Source organism: Pristis pectinata, chromosome 44 (assembly GCF_009764475.1).
Source record: "Pristis pectinata isolate sPriPec2 chromosome 44, sPriPec2.1.pri, whole genome shotgun sequence".
Lineage (NCBI taxonomy): Eukaryota > Metazoa > Chordata > Chondrichthyes > Rhinopristiformes > Pristidae > Pristis > Pristis pectinata.
The window spans coordinates 3,326,623-3,351,069 of NC_067447.1; the positions used below are offsets into that span (position 1 = coordinate 3,326,623).

At 49.0% G+C, this 24,447-nt stretch overlaps 1 protein-coding gene across 1 annotated transcript; it reads left to right on the plus strand.

Moving 5' to 3' along the window:
* The first annotated feature begins 2,882 nt into the window (after positions 1–2,882).
* On the plus strand, positions 2,883–23,985 carry LOC127566678 (NACHT, LRR and PYD domains-containing protein 3-like). Its single transcript, XM_052009210.1, has 11 exons — positions 2,883–3,001; positions 5,747–5,912; positions 10,815–10,901; positions 14,543–14,709; positions 15,632–15,803; positions 15,903–15,968; positions 19,997–21,734; positions 22,208–22,294; positions 22,452–22,622; positions 22,778–22,945; positions 23,111–23,985. Exons 3-11 carry the CDS (start codon positions 10,844–10,846, stop codon positions 23,196–23,198), a joined length of 2,715 nt encoding a protein of 904 aa, XP_051865170.1. The 5' UTR covers positions 2,883–3,001; positions 5,747–5,912; positions 10,815–10,843; the 3' UTR covers positions 23,199–23,985.
* Positions 23,986–24,447: the final 462 nt, after the last annotated feature.

The following is a 24,447-nucleotide window of genomic DNA, read 5'->3' on the forward strand; positions in this document are numbered from 1 at the left end:
CACAGGTGGGAGTGAAGTTCGGGCTGGACGGACAATACCCATGGTTTTGGAGTAGTGGCCAAAACATTGTCTGTGTGTTGCCCTCTCACGTGTTGGGAGCAGAGATGGCAAGCAGTCGTGGCGACATCCTGGGTACGGTAGTCACTCTGTTAAATAAGGCAGGGTTTCCTAAACAAAAGCAGAGTAATGGTACGGCCGAATGGATCTTGCTGTGCACCTGGAAAAAGGAACAAAACCGGCGTCAGGCGGCGGAGCAACGAGTGGCCACCCTAAATGGGAAAGTCGTAACCCTAGAACTGCAAAGTGTCAGTCCACGAATGGGCCGAAACCCAGCAAATCCCCAGCCTATAAACTCATTCAAGCATGCCAGGAAAATTGGGAATGGCTGAGGGATCAAGATCCGGATCCTGTCAGAGTAAGCGCCAAGGGTTGGGATCGCGATAGACGGGATGGCAATATATGGTATTATCCCGACACTCCGTGTGGCGATGGTCCCGAGGGTCTCCCGCCGAAGTATGAGCGGGGCACCACGGATGAGAAGCTGACCGTACAGGCTTGACCGATAACGATCCACAGGACTAAGAATGTGATAGGGGATGAATGCATGACTTAGGAAGAGAGGCTGACTGGGGCGGTGGACAACTCAGGAAAAAGTGGCAATGTGGGATAAATATAAACTGAAGACCCTTGTTTAAATTTATCCCACAATGAGTCCCTTGCCTTATGGTTAATTCAGTTACGGGGTGTGGTGGCCAACGCGGTGTTTCTAACCGCAGAGGGGGCAAATAATTTGCTTCCTTTCTCTATCCAAGGCAACATTAATCACCAGATGCGAAGTGATAACGATGACCCTACGTCCCCGTTCGCACGGATTCAGCGTGTGATATTGATGGTGTATCCCTCTGCGGTAGATTGGGAGCTACACAGCTTACCTTGGCATACCAGAGATGAGGGAATTATCGGACTTCAGTCTGTGGCTACGTATACTGGGATTTACCGGAGGTTAAGGTGGATACATGGATGGATGTTCAATATGCACCTGCCAACATGAAGGGGGTCTTGCTGCATCTCTTAGTACCACAAGTGCGAAGGCCCTTGAGGGAGGCATGTGACAGGATAGAGGGACTGCGACAGATTGATGATGGAAAAGTGGAAGTCAAAGTTCTGCGGTCAAAGTTTAGTCTGGGAGGCAATGATGATGATGCAGTCAGTAAACCCGGGTAACTCGGAAAGAAATGTTTCTGGCCCTGTTGAAGGCAGGACTGGGAAAAGCAAAGATTGATGGTGTTCCTCCGGGAACCATGTCTGCCTTATGGAAACATCGCTGTGCCAGTGAGGGAGTTGAGCCTTGTGCCACTCCCGTGGAAGAGCAATTCATGACGGGGACTGAGGTAGAGAGAATGGTTGACAACAAGGTCGCAGGGACTGAGTCAGTGTGGCCCAGCACTCCTCAACCTCTCGCATCGGGGTGTAGCCAGTGTTCTCAGGCAGTCAGGACGAAGGGGGCTCCAGCCCTAATGTAGCCATCACTTAATGGAGGGGAGACGGAACTGAGCAAAGGGTTAACACTCTCTGAGACATGGTCGCTGAACAGTCGGGTTTTTAGTGGAAACCCTGACTGTCATCAAGGACCCCTGGTGCAGAGAGAGGGGTCAGGGGAATTTATAATAAAGATGCGAGAGACGGCGGTTCCATCAGCTATTGGGGAGGGACCCCGATGGAAGCCCGAGTTTCCAGCAGCTGCGGGTGTGTTTCCGAGGCCCCGCCTCCTGATGTCGCACAGACCATACTGCGCATGCCCACACTGCGCATGGACCCCGAGGGCTCCCCGCACTCATGTGACGTCACACACGGGCTCCCCACACAGGCACCGGCCGGTTCGCGGCCCTGACGTCACCCCCGCGCTGCCCGGCTCGCGCGGAAACGGTTGAACGGCCGAGCGCGCGCCCGCCAACCGTCACCTGACCCGCCCACTGTCAACAGAGGAGGGTCGGGAAAATCCCGCTCCCATTGGTGCGAAGGGACGTCAATCACTGGTTATACCCAATAGCGGAGGCGGACCCGCCGAGCGGGCGTTCCCCCCGCAGACCCCGCCTCCCCAAACTCCCGGTCAAACTGAGCAAATCTCAGAGCAAAGGAGCCGCTTTTTATTTCTTCCCGTTTCCCTCCGGGGGGAGTTGGGGCCGTTTGTGAACCGGTTTCCCCACCGACGGGTGAAGCGGCTTCCCGGAGCCGGTGAGTCCACTCATTTATCGGTGAGAGGCATGAGGAGGCCGCTCGGCCCATCGGCTCCATGCCGGCCCCCCGGGGGAGGGATCCCCGCAGCCCTGGAGTGGAGAGAGTGAGGGGGGAGGTTGTCCCGAGGGAGGGAGCCTTTCACTCCGTGTGGAGGAGACCGGGAATGGGCAGCTGCTGCTGTTTGTGCCGCTGATGGTTCAGTGTTGTTGTTCAGTGGGGCCGGGGGGACGCGAACACAAATCAGGTTCAGCAACATCGCAGCGACTGGAATTAAATCAGCGTGTTTCCCCCTCGGCTGTGAACCGTGTGTGGGGCTGGTGCGGGGACACAGCCCGTGTCTCTGGGACCGGGGGTGGGGGGACGGTGACGGGGCAGATCCGGCCGTCAGAATAAAATGCAGCTGCTGTACCGGTGACTGAAGCGGAGGGGGCGGCTGGAGGGTCGGGCTGCGGGTGTGGGGCGGGGAGCTGGGCCGGTGGGTGGGGCAGCGGGGGGGGGCGGGGAGCTGGGCAACCGGGTCACGTGATCCCGTCCCCCGCTTCACCGCGGGTTTGCACCAGCTGCGGGTGTGTTTCCGAGGCCCCACCTCCTGAAGTCGCACAGACCACACTGCGGAAAGTGCCCGGATGGGCGGCGGTTTCCTTCCGGACTTGTGTTGAAGCGGGTCTGCGGTTGTGGGGCTGGGAGTGGGAGAGGCCCCGGTCTGCGGGGCTGGGAGCCGGGACAAGGCCCCGGCCTGTCGGGCGGGTACAAGTTCCCATCGGTGAGTATTTCCACTCGTCCTGGCTGGGTGAGGTCTGATGTTGGGCAGTGACTCCGGTTCTGTTCCCCGAACAAGGCGGCCTCGGCCCCGCCTCCTGAGGCTGAGCTGCAGCTGAGGCGCTTGTTTTCGGGTTCTGGCGGCGGAGGATCGGTGAGGGTGGTTGACCCATTCATTCAGTTTTCTTCTACCTTTGCTGACCGTCCCCACCCCCCTCCTTCACCCACCTGTTCCACCTTTCCATTTCCTGCCCATCCGGTTCCACCTATCATTTCCAGCCTCTGTCCCACCACCCCACTGCTATATATCGGCGATGTTTCTTCTTCCCTTTGTCCTGATACAGGGTTTGACCCGAAATATTCAATTTCACCTTTTGCCCCTTCTGATGCTTCTTGACTCACTGAGTTCTTTCAGGTATTTTGTTTGTTAGCTGGAACTGCCAGAGGATTTATTGAATGCACCACGAGGCAGGGTAAAAGCAACCGTTGGAATTTTACTTTCAATGTTACAAAATGGCTGAATTTTATGTCTTAACCTTTATCATAAAGAGACCCGCAGCATGTGATGCTGAGTTTCTTATCTCTTTTTTCAGTTATTTTTGGTGAGGCACTTCTTCTATTCCCTGGGTAACAGCCTGCAAGAGCTGCAAGGGGTGTTGCACATTTTTATCGCTCTCTGCTCACTGCCTCACAGTGGAGAGAAAGTGGCCTCAGGAGCAGGTGCAACAAGAATGATAGTGGATGTTTTGGGTATTTAGCGTGTGGGATGCATTATGCCCGTGTTGGAACGAATTGATAACTAACGAACGGGTGGGGATGGCATTCACGCAAATCTGTTGATAATTTCAGGATGTTCCAAACATTTTGCTATCAGTTAAAATTAGTGTATCAAAATTTTTTTTAAAAATCGGGGTTTCAGGAAATTTCAAAAAGACAATTCTGGAAACGCTCAGCAGGTCAGACAGCATATTGGACAGTCCCAGATCCGATACTGGTTCTTCCACCATTTCTCTTTGCACAGATGCAGCCCGATGTGCCGAGTTTCCAGCGTTTTCTGTTTTAAATTGCATATAAATGCATTTTGTTCCTACTACATTGGAGAGAACATGTCAGCCAATTGTGCTTGGCACGATCCCACTCAGCAATAAGAAAATAATCAAATAGCTCAGTTTAGCTGCTGGAGAAGGGATAAAGTGTCTCCGTGCCCTCCGATGACCTACAGCCCGGTTTTCCAGCCTGAACCCTGACCCGGGTGGAGGATCATTAGGTTCCAGTTATGCCTTAGTTTGTGAACTGGAAATGGAAGGAACCCTGCAGCAAATTGCTGACAGCAAAGAGTCCTGGGGCAGTCGGTGTGAGAGTTATAATTCTGGGGTAGTGCCTCCGAGGATATGAAACTGGCAGTATATGGGCTTCAGCAATTCTACAGCTGTAACTGGATGTTCCTCCTTTTGCAATGAAGCAGAAGTCTCAGGTGGTTGGACATTGATTGTGTGGAAATCACTGACTGCACCACCATATCTGAGACGGTTTCTAACCCAGAGAGGATGGGCCCCGGGGATCAGGCTGCCCGGGTTGATGATGTGTTTAGCGAACAATTCTGTTTTGGGGTCGGATGTTTGGAAGCTGTCAGTGCTTCTCTGGGGAGAGAATGAATTCCCATTCTATTCCTCACAGGGAGACACCATGAATAAATGAACAGTTCTGCATTTGCAAGATGAGAAATGGACCTGTGGTTCAGAATTCTAACCTTGTTTGGAAGCTCCCCCTCACTGTCACCTGTGAGCTGGTGGAAATCAAAGAAAATGTAAAGATGCTGGAGATCTGCAGTGAAAACAAATTGTTTGAAGCTACTCTGACAAAGGGTCTGGGACCTGAAACATTAAATTTGTTCTTCCCTCCACAGCTGATCTTTACCTGCCGTGTTTCCAGCATTTCTGGCTTTTATTACATCCGTCTTGGAATCGTTTAAGTCTCCTGGGAAATGGCATTGATTTTGTATTAGTTAATGGGGCAGTAATGAAACCACAGATTTTCCCATTAAACTATCCTGCCACCAAATTGCATGTTGTTCTTGGAAATGTGCTCATTAGTTGTTGTTTACAAGGTTCACAAGAATGATGAAGAATTTACATATGAGGAGAGTTTGACAGCGCTGGGCCTGTACTCAATGGAATTCAGAAGGATTGGGGGGAGGGATTTTATTTAAAGCCACCGAATACTGAGAAACCTGGACTGAGTGGACGTAGAGGGGACGTTACCGTCAGTGGGAGAGCCTGGGGTCTGAGGGCACAGCCTCAGCATAAAGGAACTGAGGGGAATTTCTTCAGCCAGGGGGTGGTTAATATGCAGAATTTGTTGCCACAGAGGGCAGTGGAGGCCGTCGTTGTTGTATGTATGGCAGAGATTGATACGTTCTTGGCTGCTGAGGAGCTCAAGGTTTACCAGGAGGCAGGACAATGGGGTTGGAAAACTCGGTCACGATTGAATGGTGGACCAATGGGCTGTATGGCCTAATTCTGCTTCTTTGTCTTATCATATCATTCTGAACTAAATGATGACTCCTTTATATTCGCATGTCGAGTGTTGTGATGTGAGAGGGACAATTGTATATTAGTTCACTGGGATCATTATATTTGTATTCAACATTGAAATTTCAGAGAGTTTTGTTTTTAGGAACACTGACTAGAAATGTTTTGTTCTCCTTTGTATTGCTAACTTGCTTCATCATCTGTCCTGTTAAATTTAGTCCTGCAGTGAGAAACTGATTTGGGGAAAAACCTCACAGCTGGAAGTGAACAGCAGCTGAAGACTCGGGAACAGCAACAAGGGAACCAGCCCCGGAACTGAGAGAAGCAACTGGAGAGAACCCTTCTGATCCAGAGCTTCCATCAATTCAGTTGGGAGAAAGCTTGGTGAGTCTAATTTACTCAGACACTTGTCCTTTGGATGTTACCGATCTGTACAAAGGAAGGCAGGAGATAGTTGGCGTGACACTGAATGTGCCCAGAAGTGGTAGGTTACACCTTTGGCAGATCACGTTTCAGTTGCTGTAGGTGTGGTAGCAGCCCAGCTCTTTAAACCGATCTTATTCCCTTCCAAAGTATTTCCTCATTCCAATGCCTTGCATCTTTTGAAATAGTTTTTGGTCAGTTGTTCTGAAATTTTCTCGTGCAGTTGTGTTAAGTCATAACCATCTCAAAGAGGATTGAAAATTCTCCCCATTTTAAGACGCCTCAAGGGTAGTCATTGCAAAAATAAGGTATTGCCATGAAGTGCAACAACTTATCGTTGATTCTCTGGATACTGCAAGCTGGAAGTGTATGTTATGGCAATGTTGGTCATTAGCTGTGGCAGTTGGCAATATATTCCACAGGAAGTGCCTCCTGGTGCAGTATCATACATCCTTTCAACAAGGGCCCACTGCCGTGGCACTGAACTGTATTTGTGTGAGCGACGGGTGTAAATAACCAGCACTTGGAAGTGGAAGCAGGCAGAGTCTGTTGGTCACATTACATTTCCAGGTTGTCTGTCACAGACAGATTCTACTCTGACTACTGACCATGATGTTCTTGGGCCTTTCAGTGAGGGGGTGAGGGATAACTGAAGGGTAGAAGCCCTTGCTGAGGTCCAAACACTGGTGTAAGTGATTCAGTTTAACACCATCTCTGTGTCGAGGTGGAGAAGAAGGATCCCAGTGTTTTAATGGAGGAAGGCCTGGCGACAAAACTGACTGGATTTGCATTGAGAACTCTTCAACGAAAAGTGTAACAATGTTAGTGGTCATCTCAAGTTAATGTTTTCCTGCCCAATCTTACACCCCTAAGCTGAGGAATGCTGAGCGGTAGAGCATAGGGGATGGATCAAGTTAATGGATCCCAGGTAAAATTGTCGGCTGTCTCAGAAACAGACTGTCTATGCACAGTCTGTCCCTGGGTAATGGACAGAATGCCATACGAAAAGTATCCACTATCTCCAGTGTGCACTGTCCTCTGATCTATCTCTCCACTCAGACTTCCCCTGTTTACTGAGAGAATACCACAGAGAGAGTGTCTACATCTGCAGTGTGGTGGGAGAAAGAGGAGAGAGTGTCAATGGCTTAGCATACTTGTCAAGTGTATCAGTGCTGCAGGTTGTGAAACATTGAGCAAATATCCTGCTCAGTGTGGGCTGGACCATCACACGTGGAGTTGAGCTGGGGCCAGCCACCTGTTGGTAAAATGGAGAAGAGAGTATAGGCACCCAGCACTGCTCCAGAGCCTTATGGGGAGAGCCCAGAGATAGGCCGCTGAAGACTGACTGCGGCTAAAACCTGGCCAGCTAAAACTCATGGTAACAATTGATTGGCAGTCTAGTGCCATTTTCTCCATAATGGTAACATCGGTAGTACCTACAGGAGGCACTGTGTCGAGATGGCAACAATCGTCATGAAAGATCCCCATCATCCAGGCCATGCCATTTTTCTCACAGCTATCTCTCTCTCTCTCTCTCTCTCTCTCTCTCACTGCCACTCCCAGGCCTTGAGGACTGGGACCTTTCCACCCCTCTCCCTGTGCTATGTACTCCTGGGAAGGAGCGATCCACCTCAGTCCATCTCCCTTCCCCATGTGTGTGAGCAGCCACCCCTCTGTTTGGGCCGGACTGAGGTCCTTTGCAGCGGGTGTGGACCCTGGGCTGGGCTCAGGGTCATTTCCCCCGGGAGACAGTCCCATTCCCACAGCCCCTGGGGATTGCGGGGAAGCAGAAAGGAACAGTTTTGTCCAGATGTGGAGGGCTGCTCCTGAGAGTGAGGAGTGAAAGGGAATGTGGGCCATCCCCTGGCTCCACACTGAGCTCACCTCAGGGTGGATGGTGTGGGCTCTGTGCCACTGACACAGGACAGTCTGTGAAATCATCGGGACAGCAGGATGACCCACCAGGCGAAGGTGCTGTTGGGAGCTGCAGCTCGGGGACTGAACCTCGTTCACGTAGTGTTCATTGCTGGATGTCCCATTGGGTTCCGTCTCTGTCGTTGTCTGTCTGTCACAGCATTAATGTGTTGGCACCTGGTTAAAGTGTTCAAGTGTATGTGGAGTAAATTAGTGGGGAACAAATCACAGAGACACACAGGATCAGTTCACATTCGCCCTCTGGCAAACAATGACCATTAAAGGCAGGAAATGCAGCAGCAAGTTGTGGGCTCCTGCTGTTGCCTATTGGCTGGGTTATGAGCCCAGGAGCTGGTGTCCTCGTGGCTACTGCAGCACCGTCCGCACCGTAACTGTCCGCTCAGGACAGTGGGCTCAGGGCTGCTTTAGAAAAGGTCGGATGTCCCCGTTCACACAGCCCTAGGCCGGCAGTGCCCAGAGTCTGGCTCTGGGGGAAGGAAGCAGCAGCGAGAAGGAGAAGGGGTTGTTTTCCATCACTGGGGAGTGGAGCAGGGGCATCACTGCCCAACTGGTGCTGGGTCGCACTGATCTCTGACCGTCTCGCTCCGGGCTTTGTTGTCGGGGAACATGGAACGTAGAACAGTGCAGGGACAGCTCCTTTGGCCCACCATGTCAGTGCTGTACCATGATTGCCATCCACACTAATCCCATCGGCCGGCACGTGGTCTACATCCCTCTATTCCCGTCTGTTCCTGTGGCTGGCTGAATGGTCCTGAAACATTGCTGTCGGATCTGCGTCCGCCACTTCCCCCTGCAGCGCGTCCGAGGCACCGACCTCCCTTTGTGTCCAAAACCTGTCTCGCACATCTCCTTTAATCTACACCCCCCTCACCAACATAAAACCTTTGTCCTCTGGTATTTGAATTCCCACCTTGGGAATGTGACTCTGACCATCTTCTCTATCCACGCCTCTCAATTGCACAGAGTTCTGTCAGGTTCCCCTTGTCCTCTGTCGCTCCAGAGAAAACAACCCAAGTCTTCCGACCCCTCCTTATAGCTAAAACTCTTTGATCTTGGCAACATCCTGGTAAAGCTTTTCTGCACCCTCACCAAAGCCACCATGACCAGAACCGCGCCTGTGTTCCAGATGTGGTCTGACTGAAGTCTTATACAGCTGCAGCGTGACTTTTTGACATTTATACTCCACACCTCGACCGATGTCGGCAAGTGTGCCTCCTTCACCACTTTACCTAACTGTCTTGCCACTTTTTGATAGCTATAGACTTGCAGCCCAGGGTCCCTCTGTACACCGATGATCCGAAGGGTCATGTCCATTTACTGTGTATTTTCCTCTTGTGTTTTCCCTGCCAGAGTGCACACTTCACACTTGTTCAGGTTAAGCTCGATCCTGCACATCTGCCCAGTTTTCCAACTGGTCTCTATCGTGCTGAATCCTGTGACAACCTTCCTCACTATCCACATCTCTGCCAGATTCTCTGTTGTTACAAACTTACCGTTCATCCCACCTCTAATGAGATTTTTTTTTAAAAATCATTTCTTGTTCTTTTCTGACTCAGCTGCAACAGGTATTCGCAAAGAAAGGAGACCCCGTGAACATGTTAAAGGTTATAGAGGCACTACTTTATTAGGATGACAAGAAAATACTCATTAACCACTTCAAAAACTACAGAAGGACAGAACTCAGAACAGTGATTAACCAATTAGTGAAGTGATCAATGCCAGAGCGAACCCCAGGTGTCTTACAGCCATTTCCACTCTCTGCCTGTGTGTGTGTCCCTCCCCCTCTCTGGCCCTCGCCCCCTCATCCCCCCTCACCCCCTCAAGGCCAATTATGAGGTGGTGTTTCTCCAACCTGTGTCTGGTCTCAACGTAGCAATTGAGGAGGCCATGGATAGACATGTCAGCAGGGCAGTGGGCTGTAGAATTGAAGTGGCTGGCCACCGCAATGTCCTTGCTTTTGCGAGGACGGAGTGAAGGCGCTTGAAGAAGCGGTCACCCAATCTGCGTCGGGTCTCACCGATGTAGAGGAGGCCGCACCAAATGCAGAAAATGACACTTAGATTTGCAGGTGAAGTCCTGCCTCAGCTGGAAGGAATGTCTGAGGCCCTGAATGCTGCTGAGGGATGATGTTTAGGGGCATTTGTATCACTCAGCGCAGTTGCAAGGATAAGTGCCTCCTCCTTTTTTCAGTAAATGGGGTTTCCCTTCCACCATCAATACAGCCCTCACCCGCATTTCCTCCATTTCCCTACATCTGCTGTCACATATCCCCCCTGACATCACAGGGACAGGGTTCCCTTGTTCTCCCCTACCACCTCACAAGCCTTTGCATCCAACACATCATTCTCCGCAACTTCCACCATCTCCAATGGGATCCCACAAGAGGCACATCTTCCCCTCCTCCCTCTTCGCATTCCGCAGGGATCGCTCTCTCCGTGACTCTGTTGTCCACTTGTCCCTCCCAACCGATCACTGCCCCACCCCCAGCACATAACATCAGCACCAGTGTTGTAAAGAACCAGTTGTGATTGAATAATTTGTGGAGATCAGTGATGAGAGGAATCGATGTTTCATGGCCAACAAAATGGTTTCAGGCTGCGCTGCTGGAACAGGCATCCGCTGCTCAACATAGCGCTACTGGTGTCAGGAGGACCGAAGCAGCGGGCGCTGTATGGTCAGCCGCTCCAGCCTGCCCGACAGTTCCCATGACCCACAAACTGGTTTTACACCATAGCCCTGATCCAGGCAGCATGATTAGTTCTTGAAACGGGACTGGCGTGAATTCCGTGCCGCTGGATCAGGGGGTGTCATGACCCGAGTGGATAGACCCAAGTTATTTCGAAGGGCGTGGCTCGATTCGCCAAGTATCCACCCCCTTTTCAGCTTAGTTAATGTCTGACCTTGCTGTTACTTCTGTGTTTATTACAGAATGCCAGAATCTGACACCTGTCCCCAAAATGGCTGAACGAGTGGGCAGGGGAGGAGTTCCAGTGAGATCAACAGGAAAGGCCACGGGTATGTGAGAGAATTATTTTAAATTATAAATATTGTGTTGACTGTGAGGCCGGATTTAATTCAGGAACGGCAATTCACAAAATATTTGTGAAGGGACCGAGCAGAGAGATGAGAGACAGTTAACATCTATAGAGACAGCACAGTCACGTGTGGAAGAGGTACAATTACTGTTTGATTCATGATCCTCTTTGCGGATTCGCAATAAAACAGTGAGAGACTCCAGAGATATACTGAGGAACGGGGTGACCCGGCAAGCAGAGGGTAACCCAGAACAGAGCAGTGCTGATGGGCAAGTTGAACATTAACAGGACAGTGAGAGTGACGGGTTTCTACTTTCACGGAATGAGCAGTGTCTTATCCAAGCACAGGTCCCCAATGGATAGTCTATGTTCCTGAAGACAGGAAAAGGAGGCTTCAACAGGTGGGGCCATCTCTGGGAAGGGAAGTAGGAAGAAACAGAGTAACAAATATGATGGGCTGAATGTCCACCTTCTCTACCACCTCCTTTGACCTGAATCAATAAAGTCATTACAGAGTACTTGATATATTGAAAGCAGGAGAGATATGACTCTGTATCCAGAGGATGGTGTTTGGGTCTGAATCAGACTCGCAGCAGGATGGTCCTGAGATGCTTTGATCAGTCACAGGACGTTGTGACGAGAACAGGTTTAATAATAGCTTCCGACAGACCAACGGAATACTTGCCCAGCACAAGCATCATGAAGGTAAAAAAACCTACAGGTAACTTTCACCGCCAAGCACTCTCCAGTCCTTGGACACATGAGATGAGGGCACTCTAGAGTTGGTCAAATAAATAAAATGCTGTTTCTTAAAGGAAGAGAGATGTGGAGAGATTAAATATAATAAGGGATGGAGTGACCTGGTGATTAATGTACTGAGTTTGTATCCTGATCAGCGAAACGTTCGAATCCCACTATAATGCTTGAATATAAAGCAAAGTGATAAAATAAACCTGTAGCACAATACCAGTGTTAGTTATGGTGAACACGCAACTGCATGATTGTCGTCAGAACGTTTGTAACTGTGCAGCGGAAAGCTGCCATCATCCCCCACATGCTTGTCTCCAGATCCTCTAAACGACGACTGCCCTCAGATGGAGAATGTGTTACATAGTGGCTGAAGTTTTGTCAGTGTTGATGGTTTAGAGGCAATGAATGTGTGAGGTAGCTGCATTTGGACACAATTCATGTGTGACATTAAACAGAAAATGGCGGAAACACTCAGGTAGTCGAGCAGCATCCGTGGAGAGAGACTCGCACAGATGCATCTGAACGGTCTTTCTTCCTCAACTGTGGCTTCTGTCAAAGCGAACAGAGCCCGCGAAGGCATCTCATCTATTTCCCACATCACTGCTCTCACCCGCTCTCCTCCTGGACAGACCAAAAGCAAAGGTTCCCTCGTACTCACCTTCCACTCTATCAGCATAGCATTCAATGGATCATCCTTCACAATCTCTGCCAACTTCAACATGATTTCACACAGGACACGCATTCATTCTCTTCTCGCATTTCAACATGGCAAACAGATGCACTGCTTCAACTCCCCAGAACGCTCTTCATTCCTCATTAAACAATCCCCTTATATCACTTTCCTATGTACCACCAACATTTGACATCTTACCACACCACCACCTTCTCCCCAAACAACATTTCCAGGTGAAGCAGTGACTCACTTGTACTTGCAAACTAGTGTATAGCATTTGGCCATCTCTGCGGCGAACTCACGCCGGAGAAGCCTAACTCAGATCGTGGGACCGTTGTGCAGAGCCCCTGCAATTGGTTTACAGGAGTGCCCTCAGCTTCCAGTTACCTACAATGTTAATTCATCATCCCACTCGCACTCAGTCCAAATTGTCTGAAGTATTCTGCATGGTGTGTAGCCTCATGTTCACCTTTTCAGATGCTGGCAGGTGTACTTAGCTCCATTAATTGAATTTCCCAGCTGTTATGGCAGTGCTCTCTACAAAAGAAGTCTACTTCAGAAGAATTGCCGATCTGAGTAACCAGAAACCTAGGAAACAGGAGCAGCAGTGTGTCATTCAATGCTCTGAGCCAGCTCTATCATTCACTATCTCTGTCCATTTCTACCTATTTCACTTGATCTCTCCAATGCCAAGCAATGTCCAACTCCTTCTTGATTATATTTAATGATTTGACTTCAACTGTTTTATGTGGTGGAGAAATCTACAATTCATCTTACTTGAAGTGGCTTCCCTTTATCCTAAGATTATTATACTTTTTCCTAATCTACCTGTTATCAGGAACATCCTTCTGCATCCATTCTGTTAGTTACTGTCAGAATTTTGTTGGTTTATCTGAACTACCCTCCCATTTTTGTAAACACGAATGCCTATCAGCCTAATTGGCTCAATTTATCTTCGCACATCAGTGCTGCCATCCTAGAAATCAGTCTGGTGAACTATTTCAGAACTCCCTCCATAGCAAGAACTTTATCCTCGGATAAGGAGACCAAAACTGCACACAATACTCAAGGCGTGGTCTCAAAAGAACACTGTGTAATTTCCGCAAGACATCTATGTTCCTGAACCCGAATCTTCTCGCTCCGATGGCCAGCAACACATTGGCCTTCTTTTCTGCCTGCTGCTCTTGCACAATTACCTTCATCGACGACGAACATGGACTTCCGGGTGTCCCTCCATCTTCCTTTTCAGACAGCACCATTCAGATCATCCACCTTCCTGTTATCGCTACCAAAGTGGACAAACTCACGTTTGTTCTCCACATTGCATCTGCCATGTATCTCTTCACTTCCTCAACCACTTCAAATCAACCCGCAGCCTCTCCGCATCCTCTTCAAGGATCACTTTCCCATCCAAATTTTCTTGTTCCACAAACTTGGAGATGTTACAGTTAATTCCATCATGCAAATCATTTGTAGTTATTTTGAACAACTGGGGTCCTGACACTAATTTTGGAGGTGCCCCACTAATCATTGCCTACCATTTGGAAAATGACATATTTATTCCTACTCTGTCCTGTCGACCAGTTCAAGCCAATGAACATGTACTTTAACTTTGTCTGCTATTCTCTAATGTGGGATCTCAATAAACGTCCAAATGCACTGCATTCTGTGGTACCTCTTTATCTCATTTTATAAACCATTGTCGGATTTGTCCTACCCTTTCAGTTTTCTCCTTTTTCAGTTTCCTCCATAGTCTCGAATTATCCACACCACTGATGTCAGACTAACCAGTAAACTATCTTTAATTTTAGCTCTGCCTTTTCTTTGAGGGAATTACCTCCCAAACCATTCAAACTGTCTCAGAGCCTACCTCTGCTTTGACGGATTCTGCAGCCACTTTATGCAGTATCCTCGGCCTGTTTAAAGAAAATTGCTGAGCTGGGTCAATGCAGGTGGAATTAGTGAGAAGCGAGTGACACCAAAGTTGATTCAGGAGGGACTGGAATGGTTCAGATGAAATGCCTTTGTTCAGCACAGACAATGTGGAAAAGTGAAATCCCAGACGTTGTGACTGTGTGTGTTTCGGATTTTGTTTGGTGACGTGGCGCACAGTAGCCCCGTCCTTTAGTACCAAAGAGAATGTTGCTGCCCAACAGGAGGTTGACAATGTCTTTAGTTTTCTCCATTTTCCCTCACAGGTCCAGACTCTGAGATCACCGAGCTCCTGGCAGATTGGAATGATTTCAAACTGCTCCAGTTGACAGATTTTTACCGGGACAGGCTGCAACAGGCGATGGAAGGAGGGGTGCACGGAGTCAGCTCAGCGTTAACGTACGAGAATCAGTTCAGTGGTTGGGAACATCGGGTGAGTGGGAAGGAGAGAAACTGAGTTTGGGTTATTCACACATCATGGGACTGATGGGATGTCGGAAATCAGAGCCATCGGGTGTTAAAGTAGGAAAACAAACTGGGGAATATCTATCAAACTGGAAAAAAAGTGAATCTGAAGCAATGATAAAATGGGCTGAAAATATCCCATGGACTGGTGGTAGCTGCCCAATGTTCAGATGGAGGGGAAGCAGGTAAAGTTTTTATGAGCTTAAAGTAACAGAGCTTAAATGGAAATATGATGGGAAACTTCAGTTTGGGAAGATTGTGTAGCACAACAGCAGGATGTCAGAACCGGGCCAGCATCTGAGGGTGCCACAGGGGCTGGTGTGTTATGGATGGAGATGATTGTGTCATAATTTGAAACTGTAAATAATGTGGAATACTGCAATGTTGTAATAATGTGATGGTTCAATCACTGAATAAACCTCCTTTGGAAAAGGAAAAATCAAGTATTGTCTTTCAGCCAGTAATTCGCTGTCACGTTTGACACCGGCGGATTGAGGCGATGAATCACATCATCTGTTCTGTAGCTTCTCTGAGACTGCCGCTCTCTTAGAAATATTGTCCCAACATCTTTCTTCATCTGTGATCATGATTTTCTGAATTTTGTTTGACAATCTCAAACCCCGTGAGGTATTATTTTCCAGCATTTCTGGATCTGGAGTCACGTCAGCGAAGTTGTCGAGGACCAGCCAGGATCTCATTAACTGGTGGAACAGGCAGGAGGGTGAATGTCCCTCCCCGCGTTCTGCTCCCAGAATGTACAGTCCGTGTTCAGACAGGATCAGCATTCATCCTGGTGGCTGCTCAGTGTGAGCCCGTCACGGCACATCATTTACTCTAGTTCTCTGTGTGATTCTGTCAGTTATCAACATATTGATTGTTCCTCTTCGCAGAAAGTTACTGAGCTCGCTGATAAAGGAGAGCGAGCGGACAGTTCCAAACTCCTCCTGAACCTGGTGATGGAGAAAGGTTCCCGGGCCCGGAGAGTGATGTGGGAAACCTTTGTGAAAATGCGGAACGGGGTCCCGAAGTTGGACAAAATACTGAAAGAAATACAGGAATATGGTGAGATATTATCAAATATGATTTCAATTTTGAATACAAACACTGCACATTTTGCAAATTTACATATTTCATTTCTTCAAATTGTGCACTTTGAAACAGGGTGTGTTCCGTATGATCGAGCAAACATCGCTCAAGGTTTACCAGGGGTGCCCAGTGAGCTGAAAGGTAAGGGAAGAAACGGTTCCTTCCACCAACGGTTGATATTTGTGCAGCGCCATTAAGTCGATGATCCACGGGGGTTTGATCAGGTAAATGTTGGCGCTGTGACACAGCACATAGTGGGACACGTGGAACACAAACTGCTGAAGGGAGAGCATTCAAGGGGCATGATTATGAGGAATGAGGCAGAGAGCTGGGAGCTTGAGGAAAGGCATCATGCCTCTCTGCGGCCTATAGCTACAGCTTCCTCCACCAGAATCAGAGCGAATCGTGTTGGGGAAGACAAGGGGGCGGATCTGGAGGAAGGAGAAGCTGGTCAATTACTTCACCAAAAAGGTCAAATTCCTCCCCAGCGCCCATCCTAAACGGTCCTCACCTTAAATCATTTTCTAAGCTCCCTCTGTTCCTTCACAGCAGCATTTCTCAGGGTCTGGAGTCTGTGGAAGTTCAGGTCACGGACTAACAGGAACAGCTTCCCTTTAGTTAGAAGAGCAGGTAACACCCCAGCTAATGTGTTCAACCCCCAAACAGCAAATGAAATCCACTCTGCTCACTTCTGCAGACCCTCAGTGCAAACAATGCCACAGTTATCCAGTTTAATGTCCAACTCAATAATCCTGGGAAGTCCATCAAGAGACAGAGTTGGTGAGGGTGGGATGGGGGACACCATCCTGAGATCAGTCCACAGAAGCTGCAATGCACTCGTGCCACTGGTGTGTGATGGAAACTGGGGAAGTGCAAAAGATGTGAATCAGTGCAGACAAACTGAGTGTTGTGGGGTTGGGGAGAAGAAGGCCCAAGGAAAGGCTTGGAGAAATCTACAAACAACAGTGCAATTAACTATTGGACAGTCTGAGCGGGAACTGACGTCCATCAGTAAACACAAGGTGTCTGTGTAAATGGAGTTCGGTGCAGTGCATGAGCTCAAGAGTTTGGAAGGCTTTATATTTGCAGAATATGTTGGAATACTCCACAAGTAACCAAGATGAGAGCAAGGTTTAAGATGCAGACAGGGACAGGTGGGTCAGGGAAAGAACGACATAGACTGCAAAACTTAATCTTGCAATGGGCCATTTTTTTATGATTATCCAAAGGTGTTGAACAGAAACACAAGGAATCCCTGCCTGAACCCTTCTTCATCCTCTCTCATTTCCAATAAGTCCAGGGATGCGGCCTTCCTTCTTGGACAAGAAACATACCGATAAGGAAGTTTACAAAGCTCATCCTCATCCATGTCACTTCTGTTCCTGCTTCTCCAGTCCACATTTAGACATTGAGGTCCCTCACTTTCACCCCACCATGGATTTGGTACCTCACTACAATTCACCTGCAGAGTTGTTCTTCATTGTCCTCCCTGCTTCCTGCCTAGAGAGCAGACATGGCAGTCAAAATCCCTCATCGTTTCTGAAACAGAATTGATTTTCCCTGTGTCATTGAAGAAAATCCTCTCTATCACCGCCGTATTCTCTCAAGTAACTATTTCCACAATCTCTGCTTCCCTATGCCGCTTGTCTTGTCCTAATCTGTTGAATAGATAAGCATTGAGAAACCGTGACTGCATTTTGTTCGCCAAGTCACTGCAGTTGTCTCCACAGCTCTAAGATCTCCAAGTTGATGACATAAATATAAACACTTTTGGCTAGGCCCTGAAACACGATGACGACTGATCCGGTCCTACCAAGATCCTGACACACTGCCAAACCGCATATATAGCTGGCAGCTTCCAGATACCAGGAAGTCCACACAACAGTGGCAAGCTCCTGATGCACAATTCAACCCCACACAACTATGAGAGGGCCCTGACGCACAATCTACTTACTCCTTGATCGCATTTTATGTCTCAGACATATCGGTGTCTGCTCACCCATTCCAATTCAGTTATCCTTTATTTCACCTCGTGATTCTGCCGTTGAAAAGTCTCCTAATTACTTTGGGAATGGTGGGCTTGCTTGCTTATTCCTACAGTGTTGGGAATGTCATTTATAACATTCCAATATGTGCCCAGACTCTTGGTCGAACACAATACACTTCAGGCTTCCCACGACCTAATTTCTCTCTTCATGTTTAGCAGGAATCTTTTTGCATGATTCAGTAGTTGTCGAGTTAAATTAAATGGTCCACAGAAATTCCGCCAGTCCTGAAATTCTTGACAATCTGTCTTTTTCCAGATCCAGCATCCCAGACCATGTTCTGGATGCTCTAATAAAGTGGAGTCTGTGAAGATTTGGATGGGGGAGTGGTGTTGTGTCTGCATTTAGATCCTCCTAAGCTGAAAGGTGTGGCTTCAGGGGAGGTGTGGAAATACGGGAGGGGCAGCATGGCTGAGTTGGAGGCTCTGAGAGGTGCCCGCTGGAGCAGGAGACAGAGACATGGTGGACTTGTAATGGGTCATGAACTGGAATTAAGATTTATTTCGAAACAGGATAATCGTGGATTGGTGACCAAGGTAGGGAGAAGCGTGGGGTTGCTGGGTGAACCAGGACTGATGAGAGTTAGGGGACAGTCACCAGCGGTTCAGACAAGACGGAAGGTTGAGGGAAGGACCGAGCACTGCAACTGGAAAAAATGGAATGATCTGGTGGTTTAAGCACCAGAGACATGGCAAGAGGGACTATATTACTTAGGTGGAACTGGACGGGTCTCGCAGTCAGGGTGATACGATATTAGGAACTCAGCTGAGGCTCAAATGGAAAACTCAGTGAAAACGTTCCATTCTCTCTCTTCCTCTCCCACTGCCCCGTAGACCCATCTCACCAAACCTCTCACTGATACTGCCCCAGTCGAAGCCCTGTTCATTCACAGAGTGTCCCAGATAATCTGCCCAAGGGGTGAAGCAACAGCCACCACTGGAAATGTGATGTCAGCACCAGATGCATCCCCTTCCCTCTCCATTCACCATTCAGAAGGGACCGTTCCCTCTGTAATTAACTGACTCACCTTCGTGCAGCACCTTTGCTGTTCTTTTACCTCTTCCCTTCCAACCGTTCAAGAGAACAAACACCTTCCTGGTGAAGCAGGGATTCACTTGCATTTATTACAGTTGAATGTTAGGCTCTCACCATGTTACTTCTGCCACTAACGGAGAGTGGTGATCACTTTACAGCATGCCTCCCCCTCTCGGCCCCTTTCAGTTATATTCCACTTCAATTCTCCATCGCCCACTCAGTCTGTCACCTCTGACTTTAACCTTCCACACAACCCCAGCTTGAGAGAAAGAACAGCTCCTCGTCTCCACATCAGGCAAGCGGCAGCCTTCTGAACTCAACATTGTACACAGCACTTCCAGAAACCCAGTCTCTTGTCTATGCCATAGCTTTTCTTCTGAGGACAGGTGGTCAACCTGGAATATTCACTCAGTTACTTTGTCCTTTTTCCTTCAACGCTGCCCCGTCGATTTATTCCTCCTATCGACACGAATGCTGACCCACATGGTCCTCTTTCAGCGATATATGTCATCCAGTCTCTCCACTGATCTCCCTTCCTTGTGTTTGAAGACACGTTGATTTTCCAAATTGTAATTCGAATGAAACTAGGAGACCAGTAACGTTAACGCTCTCGCTCTCTATCTCTCTTTCACCGGAGGTTGCCAGAACTGCTGAGTATTTCCACCACATTCTGTTTTTACTTTGAAACAGTAACAGTGTGATTGTGTTTATTTGTTAACAGTGTCAACAAATCCCCAATGTAGGTGTTCCATTATCAACACTGGTGCTGTCCATATTTGTCCTACATGAAAAGAAATATGGCTCTGGGGTTGTCGTGCGAGTGGGTAATAAAGGTCAGATAGGAATAAGTGAACCATCAGGAGAACGTTCACCTTCACAGCAGTTAATGTCCAAGTTTGAGGGAGTCACTTTTTTCAGCCATTGCTCACTTTGGACTCGCGTGTCTGTAACCGTTTAAATTCCTGCGCTATAAACCATTGGTGAATTGACTTAATTCCAGAGCACATGATTAATCGTGTAATCTTAAATACTGAGTTTTGACTTGAGCCATCTAACATGTTGACCATTCACTGTCTGTTCCCATGGAAGATGTTCAATGGAAACACAGGGAGACTCTGCGGGCACAGACTGAAACACTGAGAGTGAACACGATCCTGATGAGGGAGAAGGTGAAGATTTTCCAGCTGGTTGATCGATACGCTGAGCTCACTCTCATTTCTACTGTTCGAGATCGGAGACTTGTGAAACATGAGCTGCTGGCAAGAGGCTGGGACCATGAACAGTGGAGAGAGAAATATCTCCGGAGAGAGCTGGAAAAAATCCAGATTAATCAGTTGTTCCAGAGCAGCTTTTCCCGGAGTAAATCCAGATCTGGGAGTTCAGCAGCAGTGGTCGGAGTGCCGGGTATCGGAAAAACAACAATGGTGCAAAAGATTGTTTATGACTGGGCCACAGGGAAAATATACCAACACTTCCAGTTTGTCTTCAGTTTCAAATTCCGGGATTTAAACTCCATTAACTGCAGAATAAATCTGAGGGAACTGATTCTGGATCAGTATCCTTACTTCAGGAATATTCTGGGAGAGGTCTGGAAGAATCCAGAGGGATTGATGTTTATATTCGATGGTTTGGATGAATTCAAGCACAGAATCGATTTTGCTGACAGTCAGAGAGACACAGAACCTCAGCACATGTGCCCAGATCCCGAGTGGTGGTGTGAAGTGTCTGACATTGTGTACGGTTTAATCCAGCACAAGCTGCTCCCAGGGTGTTCAGTACTGGTGACCACCCGCCCAACTGCGTTACATTTACTGGAAAAGGCGGAGATCAGTGTCTGGGCTGAAATCCTGGGATTTGTCGGTGAGGAACGGAAGGAATATTTTCACAGGTTTTTTGAAGATCAGACGGTGGCAGCAGCTGTTTTCAAACACGTGGAGGAGAACGAGATCCTGTACACCATGAGCTACAACCCCTCCTATTGCTGGATCCTCGGTCTGACACTGGGCCCTTTCTTCACACAAAGACACAGGGACACGCAGCCAGTTCCCAAGACTATCACCCAACTCTATTCCTACTATATATACAACATCCTGAAAAACCACAGCCGTGATATTGAAAGCCCCCGTGATCTGTTACTGAGGGTTGGTCAGATGGCCTTCACAGGAGTATCCGAGAAGAAGATTGTGTTTACAGATGGAGATTTGATCATGTACAATCTGAAGCCTTCCCAGTTCCTGTCTGGGTTCCTGATGGAACTTTTGGAGAGAGAGGATTGTGCCCGGAGCGTGGTGTACACATTCCCACACCTCACCATCCAAGAGTTTGTAGCCGCACTCGCACAATTCCTGACTCCGCTTTCCGAGGATATCCTTACACTCCTCACTGAAGCCCACAGCACGACCGACAGGCGATTTGAGGTATTTCTCCGTTTTGTTGCTGGTCTCTCCTCTCCAGCATCAGCTCGGGGGCTGGAGGAGTTTCTGGGTCCATTTCCCCATCAAACAACCTGCCGAGTGATTGACTGGATGAAGGAGGAGGTGAAACATCAGATTGGAAACACAGGGAGTGAAGCTGCTCAAAGGAGCCTCCTGAACACGCTGCACTACCTGTTTGAATCTCCGAACCGTGTACTGGCTCAGGCCGCATTGGGATCTGTGGAAACACTTTCATTCAGTAAATTGCGACTGACCCCGATTGACTGTGCCGTCCTGTCTCATGTCCTTGGGCTCTCTGATACAATAAAACACCTCGATCTTGTGGGCTGCCACATTCAGCGTGAAGGGCTCCAGCGGCTGGGACCTGGGCTGCACAAATGCCAATATTTGGAGTAACTGTGAATTTGTTTCTATTTCTGAATTCAAAACTTCCCCGATCTGTATTGTTTCTGTCTGACTCCCTGCCCCACCTCACCCTCCCGGTGTAACACTCTCTCCTTCATCTGTTCACTTGATGGGACTCTCTCCCCTACCTCCTCCCCCGGCGCATCCACTCTCCCACACCTTCCCCGGCACGTTCACTCCCCCCACAGCCATCCCCAGCGCGTCCACTGTTCCCCCCTCCTCCAACCCCCGGCTCGTCCACTGTCCCCGCTACCCTTAGCCCCGGCGCATCCACTGTCCCCCAACCCCGATAAATTGCTGACATTCCGTGAGTGACCAAGAGCTGGGCACTGAGGGGTGGAATTAGTAATTAATTTCCTGAAGTGTATCATGTAATATCTGAGTTATATCCTGTTATGTCAGACTCTGACTGGACCCTGGGTGTGAATCAGTTTGTTCCTCACTCTGTCTCTGTGTTTAGACTGGGGAAAAACGACCTGGGAGATTCGGGAGTGAAACTGATGTCTGCGGCTCTGAGGGACCCGGAGTGTACAATACAGACATTGGGGTAAGTCCCAGACTGTGAGAGATTGTGTTTACAGTCACTGGGTGTCTGACCCTGAACATTAATGTGGTCAGTAATTGTGTTACTGATAAACCCTGGGGATTTGCACCGTCTCCTGTCTCTGTGTCCCTCACCCTCACTCTCTCTCTCTCATCTCCAGGCTGAGGGATGTCGGTCTCACAGATTCTGGTGCCAAGGATCTCGCCTCCGCTCTCAGTACAAACCGCTCACTGACGGAGCTGGACCTGAATGATAATAACCTGGGAGATTCGGGAGTGAAACTGGTGTCTGCGGCTCTAAGCGACCCAGAGTGTAAAATACAGAAACTGCGGTAAGTCCCAGTCTGTGAGAGATTGTGTTTACAGTCACTGGGTGTCTGACCCTGAACATTAATGTGGTCAGTAATTGTGCGACTGATAAACCCTGGGGATTTGCACCGTCTCCTGTCTCTCTGTGTCCCTTACCCTCGCTCTCTCTCATCTTTAGGTTGTGGGGGAACAATCTCACAGATTATGGTGCCGAGGATCTCACCTTCGCTCTCAGTACAAACCGCTCACTGATGGGGCTGGACCTGGGATCAAACTCCCTCACAGACCGATCAGTCCCCGCTCTCTGCCGCCTCATCCTGACCCTCCCGAGTCTGCAGTGGATCTGGTGAGTGTTTGTGTTCATGTTTAATGAGATAAAATTTCAGTGGATGGGCGGGGTTTTCTGATGCCATTTGTGTGTGAGTGTTGTTGAAACATGAGCCCCAGTCCCCAGTCACTGACACTGATGTGTCATCTGTTCATTTCCTCTTTACTCTTCACTCTGTTTCAGGCTGGAGGGGAATTGGTTCAGTCTGACTGGGGCGAAGGAATTGAGGTCGTTGCTAGAACCCAGACCCGGACGGAGGGTGATCCTGTGAACGTCCCAATGTACAGACATCCCCGCCCGCAGGATGGGAATATTTTTGGCCGGTTTCCCGCCCTCCCCTTTAAAAGTGCTCTCCCGGTTTAAATCCCAATGGCCGTAGCGGAGCGCGCGCCTCTTCCCGCTGTGACGTCAGGGAGAGTCCCACTGACACGTGAACCGAGCACTGCCACGTATTTTCGGACTGGCTGTCCCCTAGTGGGGCTCTGAGGAATTACACAGACAGGAATGTCCCAGGACAGACATTTAATATTCGGGTGGGGCTGAGTACGGGAGACCAGTACTGGCATTCTGTGTCCGTGGTGGCGCTCGGTCTTGGACACGAGTGATGGCATTCAGTGCCCTGCTCGCGGGCTCAATCTGGGACACCAGTAATGCCATTGAGTGAGACGGGGGGCGCAATTAGCCGGGTTTGGAACCTTTCTGGCCACGTTGCTGAGGGGATCGGGTGTAATTTTTCCTCCATTGAGCAGCCTGCGTATAGATTAGTGATAATTTGTAAAACACTTCAATAGATAACCCCAGACCTGTAGCTTTCTCGGACATGGCCCTGAAGTGTGATTTATAATCAGTCTGCTGTTAATTTGAGTGAAGACAGAGAGCATCCGGCAACTCCTTCTGGTGCGGAATGACGTTGACTGATTATTCAACCTGCCACTCATTGTCGCTTGTCTGTTAATTGTGCGCGAATGGCACTGAATTGTAAGCAGCTTATTTTACTAGCACATCAGAAAATCACTAAGTGATGATTTATATTCGATAAAAGTGAGCTCAATAAAGCATAGTCAGTTGAATTCTGAGTTCCTGTCTTGGTATCTGACTTGTGTCTGTCTTGATAAAAATGAGCGATGGCACACCAGCGAGGCACAGAGCGCCTGTTTTGCTGAACAGACCCAGTGCTTCAACGGCGGCATCGAGCGCCCAAAACTGCCAGAGCACCAGCAGTACACTTCTACGTGAACCCAGAGCGTCCCTCGCCGACAGAACACCAGCGGTACACTGTAACATCAGCCCACAGAGTCTCTCACTGACAGAACACCAGCGGGACACTGTAACATCAGCCCACAGCCCCACTCACCGACAGAACACCAGCGCGACACTGTAACATCGGCCCACAGTGTCCCTCACCGACAGAACACCGGCGGTACACTGTAATATCAGCCCACTGCATCCCTCACCGACAGAACACCAGCGGTACACTGTAACATCAGCCCACGGCCCCCTCACCGACAGGACAGTTGCAT